Here is a 7,656-nt window from a genome sequence, read left to right on the forward strand (position 1 = left end):
TCCATACAGTTCAACCTATGTGCATGTGTAGGAGTCACTACAACTGTCTCCCAATTGTACTCTTGTGTTGTCACCCTGCCACATTATTGTTATTATTATTATACAGGATTTATATAGCGCCAACAGTTTGCGCAGCGCTTCACAATATAAGGAAGACATTACAATCACAATACAATTCAAGACAAGATGGTAAGGAGGGCCCTGCCCATGAGGGCTTACATTCTAAAAGGGAGGGGGAAGGGATACATGAGGAGGTGACTGTGTTCCTGGAGGAGGCTGTACTACAACACTTTGCACAAGCATGGTCCATGGCTATAATGAGGACGCAGGACCAGAGTAATGATGTGCAGCTGAAGTGCATGCATGCAGGAAATGGCTGAAAGTGACTCCGCAGCACTGAGATGGGCCAGACTTGCTTATTGGATTTGAAAACTGGGGGAAAAAAAAGAGCTTTTCTTTTGAAAACACAACATGGAGAGAGATATATATTTTATTTTAAATACTTTAAACACTGCTACATGTATCAGTAATTCAATTGAGCTCAACCCTTATTATTGCAACACCAACCATCAAACAGAAGTAAACTTTACAGTATTTACAAGCAAGGCAATGCCTAACATTCCCCCAGCATGATACAATGATGCTCCACAGACCAGCAATGGCTCCAGCTCCACCATCCTTCTTTACAGGCTAGGAACTGGGTCCCAATGTTCCCGCCTTCTCTGCTATTTCCAAAGCAGACTTCAAGTTCTGGTCAAACAGCTCACACCTAAAATAAAAGAAACATTTGTTGAGAATAATTACTGCAATAAAACAATTGTGGCTCAGTTTTGGTTAAAGTTCCAACTAAATACAAAATGAAATGGTGAACTTTTTAGCTTAGGACAAAATAGAAAAAAAAAAGGTCAGAAGCAGTGCGAGGTTCTCTATTGCTGCCCATGTCTGCACTGGGAGTGGAGCCTTTATATTCCGTGCTGTGTGAGGTTCTCGATTGCTGCCCATGTCTGCACTGGGAGTGGAGCCTTTATATTCTGTGCTGTGTGAGGTTCTCGATTGCTGCCCATGTCTGCACTTGGAGAAGAACCTTTATAGTCTGTGCTGTGTGAGGTTCTCTATTGCTGCCCATGTCTGCACTGGGAGAGGTTCTCTATTGCTGCCCATGTCTGCACTGGGAGAAGAGCCTTTATATTCCGTGCTGTGCGAGGTTCTCGATTCCTGCCCATGTCTGCACTGGTAGAAGAGCCTTTATGTTCCGTGCTGCGCGAGGTTCTCTATTGCTGCCCATGTCTGCACTGGGAGAAGAACCTTTATATTTCGTGCTGTGTGAGGTTCTCTATTGCTGCCCATGTCTGCACTGGGAGAAGAGCCTTTATATTCTGTGCTGTGTGAGGTTCTCTATTGCTGCCCATGTCTGCACTGGGAGAAGAGCCTTTATATTCCGTGCTGTGCGAGGTTCTCTATTGCTGCCCATGTCTGCACTGGGAGAAGAACCTTTATATTCCGTGCTGTGTGAGGTTCCCTATTGCTGCCCATGTCTGCCCTGGGAGAAGAACCTTTATATTCTGTGCTGTGTGAGGTTCTCTATTGCTGCCCATGTCTGCACTGGGAGAAGAACCTTTATGTTATGTGCTGGTCATGACAGGAAGTGAGAGGAAGTAAAAAGTTTGGCAACAAAACAGCACCCGCCAAAGGTGGCATTTTATTTTGAGAAGATTTCCTCCCACATCCTCTTGTATTTCCTTGTCAGGAAGAGAGGATACATCTCCCCAATAAAGACCAAAGAGATACAATATTATGACAAGAGTTACTAAACCTTCTAGTCTCATTTAAAAAAAAAAAACTTGACTGGAGTTCTACCTGTAAGTGTATCTGAAGCCAAAAACGAGAAAATTTTATATATTGCAGCTCAGCAGTGTTTACGTGAGGTGGCTGCATTCGTTTTTATTTTCTTCAAGCTTTTTTGTTTATTTTTACCTGGTGATCCTACAACTAACACTTCCTGTGCTTAGATTTTAGACATTGTCCAATAGGGAGTCCCACTGCACTCCTAACAGAGAAGCCCCATATATTGCGGGGGAAAAGTGCTGAAGTAGCCACGGATGGTGTCGCCAAGTACTCAAAATCACAGAATAAATGGTCACTAGCACACCAATACAAAATCTTTCTATTCGATGTAGCAGGTCATATCACCACGCGTACCTGTGCTGTCACAATAATTGCATAAAAATATGACAATGCATAGTCATAGTTATATTCATATTAATGTGAAATGAGAATCACATACTTGATTTTTCTTAAATGAGAACTATGGGGTTAAGGCTTTTCCCCATAGTTCTCCTTAGGGTAACGGGAGGACACAAACTAGCATCCTCCCGTCACCCTAGGCTCAGTATACCGCGAGCCGAATAGTTCTCCTTTAAGCCATGTATTATAGCAGTTGTATGGCTGGTTATTATACTGCCATCTTGTGGGCGTTTTGGTTATTGCACCATATTTTTCTGCATTTCCCCCCTTGTGTGTAATGTACCACTCTTCTTCTCAACTAGTCGTTTTCTGCTGTCATGGCTGCCTATAGCTGGGCCACATGTATATGCTAGCTTGGAAACATTATCATCCTTGACCTTCAAATATAGTCTGTTCGTTCATCTGCTGTATCCTGTTTGCTGCAAGTACTAAAGCACTTTGTGGATGAAAAGGTATTTGGTGAGTTCAGCTATCTGATAAGGATTATCGGCAGTAATTATATCTGCTTATACAGGCCAGGCATAGAGGTCTCAGCAAGGCATACATTGCTAATACAACAATCGGAGTCACAATAGTAGCAATGTTTTGGAACCTATCCGATCCCTTCATCAGGATAACAGAGTAAGGTGTCTCTGCTCAGAGTGAAGTCTCCCTGTTTGCCTGATGATGGGACCAGACAGGTTCTGAAACGCTGCTACGCGTGGTGATATGGCCTGCTACATCGAATAAAAAAGATTTTGCATTGAAGAATACTTGGGAGTGCTGGGGACCATTTATTTTCTTCTTAGATTTCCAACATGTCCGCCTTTGTGCATCTCCATTATGGGGGACGATGGTATTATAATCTTTGTGGTTTACACAAGAAAGGACATTGTTTGGCTTCAGATTCATCTCAAAGCATATGACAAGGACATCGAATTTCTGGTAACATTACCAGGTATTTTCTGTAACTGCCAATACTGATCTTAGCCTGAAAACTAATGCAGCCACCACATCTAAGGACTAGTAAGCTGCAATATATGAAATTTGTGTTCTTGGGTTTAAAAGCAGCAACAATAGGCAAGTGCTCCAAGTTCTCCTGTGGATATCAATAGCTTACATTACAAAAGAAACAAGCAATGAGAAGAAACAGTAACCATATAGATTTGGTAAAACTAGGATATCTCTAATACAATATTGGCTCACCAGCAGATTTTAGTACCACTGAAAATATATCATGTTCAGCCTGCTCAATGACATGGCTTTGCATAAAACAATTCCAATGAATAGGGATCTGCTTATTTCCTCACAAAGTCCACCCAATATAGGTGATTCTGCTAATAATTAACAACCCCTCCATCAACAAGCATGAATGTGAGCTGTCAGCACAAACGGCCACAGATAAGAAGTGATGTAACAGTGTGAACAGGGACAGAGGGCTTGTTCACAATAGAACGTATACACTGACATGTATTCCACTGAAGTATGTTTAGATGTTTTGCACTTAAGAATTCCATCTGAATTGACTTGAACAGTTCAACAGACATTCCGTCAGCTACCCCATGATGCTGCACAGACTCAAACAGTTTTCAATGCAGGACTGGGGCTGAATTGTACCCGGGACTTCAATCACTTTTCTCTCTGGTAGACAGACAGCAGCATGGGCTGGGCAGAGGATGAAATAACGAGGGCTGCAACTAATTATTATTTTCAGAATTCGATTAGTTGGCCGATTATTTTTTCGATTAATCGAAGAGGGAAAAATGTAATATATCCCATCCATAATTTAACATAAAATACACAAATGCCGTGTTACAAACAAAGCTTACTTCAGAATAAAACTGCATGCACAATTTTTTTGCAATCACACTGCACTGGAACGCACGGCATTGCGGTACCGTGCGTTCCAGTGCGGGCGATCATACTGTGGATGGGAGGCGTGTTTTGGGGAGCCATTGAAATTACTTTTTACGACGTTTTATAATTTCTTTTTAATAATTGTATTGTAAGCACATGGCGCTTGAATAGTTACAGCTGCCAGTGGCAAGATTACATAGACAGGAGCTGAATGAACATACAGCGGGTAATTGGGCGGGTGCAATAGCCAGCCGTCAAATTGCAATAGCCAATAGCAGGCTGGCAATTGCACCCGCCCACTACCTGCTGTGCCCTCCTCCCAGCATGGAGGAGAGAGCTAGGGGATCCAACCAACTAATCGATAATGAGAATAGTTGACAACTATCCTCATTATCGATTAGTTGGTTGCAGCCCTAGAAATAACAGGCATTGAATGGTCTTCTGCATCCATCATCCCTGTATACATAGTTAATACAGGGGTAGGTACACTCGGGCTCTCCAGCTGTGGTGCAACTACAAATCCCATCAGGCATCTGCCTTTAGGAGTCTTGTCTATGGCTGTCAAAGAAATGAATTGAGCCGTTTTGTGTTTCTCATTTTGCACAGACATACAACTCAAGATTTGGGTTCCAATGACATCTCTGTAGGGTTTATACATTGCTGCACAGTGTGCAGTTTTAGCTCCTGGATGAGGAAACATTACAGTCATGTGCCAAACAATGTCCTTACCTAATGGGCATTTCCAGGGAGTAAAATGGATTCTTGAGCGCATAGTCAGAATACAGTTCATAGATTTTGCGTAGTAATGTGTCTGTGCCAGCCTGGCGTGGATCAGACAAAACCATAAACTTTATACCTGCAGACAAGAAACAAAGAATTATAAAAAAAGGTCAGAAAAGACATCATATGTGGACGCTTTCTGAGTAAACTTAGCAATAGCTACTTGAAGCTGAACTCTAAGCAGATACAAAGACACATTAAAGCAGCTCTGCAATCATTTAAACATTAAATGTCTTTTCTGCACCTGAATTTGCCCAAGTATCAGCCTCTTGTACAGCAGGGCTGGAGTGCGAGGGGAAAAAGCAGCACAATGAGCCAATCAGTTCATGTGCTGACAAGAAGCATGCTGATAGAAAGAGAAAGCAGAGTGATCAGCTCATCATTGTGCTGCTTCTCCTTTCACTGTCCAGTCAGACCCAGGCTCAGAGGAAGTGGGTTGGTTGATGCTGCTCATCAGACCGAGGACATCCAGTGGCAGAAAAACAGTACTGCAGGGCAAAATATGGTTTTATTATTTTAGATCTTTGAATGGATTCTTTATTCTTATTTTATTGTTGGTTGGAGTTATGAGGACTGAGGTTTTAATCATGCTTCTATAGCTCCCAATGCTCACTGAACATGTGCACTGTATTACAGTATGTGACCACTGGCTTCCTGACATTTCCAGAGCAGTATGGAGAAAGCACAATCTAAAAGACATGAAGAGGTCCAGCTAGCTGTAGGATAATAATGACGACGGTTAGATCACGCATGCAGGTAGATTGTGGAAACATTCATTTTACTCTAAATGCTCAGAATATTTGGTCTTGTACTCATGGAAACTTCCTGAAGTATGTTCTATGGTATATTCCCCAATAAGGATACTCCTGAACTGGGGTTACATCATCTTACACTCCCCACCATTCATGTTTACAACCATGCTCTTTTCATCCTGATATAACACTGTGTGTGGTTACCTCCAGGAAAGAAATAGAAGGGTTGGGACGGTTCACTGCTCAGAGACACAGCCATCTAACAAAAGCTGCCATACACACATAATAACACACACAGTGATGAAAAGCATGATTCATTGGTATGAGAATATTATTATTATACAGGATTTATATAGCGCCAACAGTTAGACCCTCCTCGTCTGCCACTGCCGAGACCCTCCGCGTCTGCCACTGCCGAGACCCTCCGCGTCTGCCCATGCTAAAACCATCAGCATCTGCCCCTGGCGAGACCCTCCACATTTGCCCCTGGCGAGACCCTCCACATTTGCCCCTGGCGAGACCCTCCACATTTGCCCCTGGCGAGACCCTCCACATCTGCCACTGCCGAGACCCTCCGCATCTGCCACTGCCGAGACCCTCCGCATCTGCCACTGGTGAAACCCTCCACATCTGCCCATGCTAAAACCATCAGCATCTGCCCCTGGCGAGACCCTCCACATTTGCCCCTGGCGAGACCCTCCACATCTGCTGCATCCGCCGACTGGACCTGCTGAAGGTGAGCACTCACCCGTGTGCTGGCATGAAAGGAGCTGCCCATTGATGCGCGTGTGTGGATGACGTCCCAGGGATTAGACTGTGTGATGGGCGATTCTGGACATGTCATTATGATAAGCCGTTAACCCTGAGAGGGATTGCACCCTGGATATTGTTAAGGAGCGATCATTGGCCACATACCAGTTGGTAATATATAGCCGTATTAGTCCAGTAGACAAGATGTCAAAAAAGACAAAAACGCAGTATTGCAGTGTGCAATGATACCTTTCTTATTGGACTAACAAAATATATACAAGACAAGCTTTCGAGAGTGAACCTCTCTTCTTCAGGTCAGAAGCTATATATATATATATATAGCTTCTGACCTGAAGAAGAGAGGTTCACTCTCGAAAGCTTGTCTTGTATATATTTTGTTAGTCCAATAAGAAAGGTATCATTGCACACTGCAATACTGCGTTTTTGTCTTTTTTGACATCTTGGCTACTGGACTAATACGGCTTACCCATTATATATATATATATATAGCTTCTGACCTGAAGAAGAGAGGTTCACTCTCGAAAGCTTGTCTTGTATATATTTTGTTAGTCCAATAAGAAAGGTATCATTGCACACTGCAATACTGCGTTTTTGTCTTTTTTGACATCTTGGCTACTGGACTAATACGGCTTACCCATTATATATATATATATATGAGAGATAAGAGTGTCGCACAAGGGTGTACCGCTTGTGGTTTTATCATCAGAAGCTTCACTGGGATTTGCTGTGGTTTCGGTGGATATGGACTATTTGGACTTCTTTCACTTGGTGTATACAACTTTGAACTAATATTTCATATTGTGGAATATTTATGCTCAGTTGAAATTTGTTTATATTTTTGTGCAAGTATTGTTTGTTTTCACTCTTGTATGGGGACTGGAAGAATAGTAGACTTTTTGTATATTATCACAGAAATGGCTAAGGGACGCAGGACACCATTGCATTCCTTTTCAGGGTCTAGAGACACTGACATGAAGCCGCAATCTGGTAAAGCAGAATGAGATACACCAGATATCCATCAAGTCATGATGATACTTCACTGAAAACCAAAAAGAATACAATAATGCATGAAAACCAATTCCATTATGTCTATGGAACCACTTACCTGTCAGAGTCTGATAACAGTGCAGTTTGAATGTATCCGTTTCCAGCATTTCGATGCCAGAACTCCCCGGCTCTGGAGAGAGTTGGGATCCAATAGCAAATAACCTGGAATACAAGATAAAGGCTTCTATTCAGTTTTGTATGTCTTCACATTGGAAAGCACAAATTT

General features: G+C 42.6%; 1 protein-coding gene across 5 annotated transcripts in view; it reads right to left on the bottom strand.

Moving 5' to 3' along the window:
- Positions 1-510: 510 nt before the first annotated feature.
- TRAPPC4 (trafficking protein particle complex 4) overlaps positions 511-7,656 on the bottom strand; it is a 14,219-nt gene continuing 7,073 nt past the window's right edge. Inside the window, exons 3-5 of one of the 5 annotated variants that reach the window (XM_018566154.1) lie at positions 7,489-7,595; positions 4,810-4,936; positions 511-769 (exon numbers count right to left, since the gene is read on the bottom strand). In XM_018566154.1, coding sequence (XP_018421656.1) covers positions 691-769; positions 4,810-4,936; positions 7,489-7,595 — 313 coding nt within the window. In that variant the 3' untranslated portion in view covers positions 511-690. The remainder of the gene's footprint in view (positions 770-4,809; positions 4,937-7,488; positions 7,596-7,656) is intronic. The other 4 variants (XM_018566155.1, XM_018566152.1, XM_018566151.1 and 1 more) reach the window with 4 other exon arrangements.

The sequence above is a fragment of the Nanorana parkeri genome, unplaced genomic scaffold (assembly GCF_000935625.1).
Source record: "Nanorana parkeri isolate BGI_ZX_2015 unplaced genomic scaffold, ASM93562v1 scaffold922, whole genome shotgun sequence".
Classification (NCBI taxonomy): Eukaryota; Metazoa; Chordata; class Amphibia; order Anura; family Dicroglossidae; genus Nanorana; species Nanorana parkeri.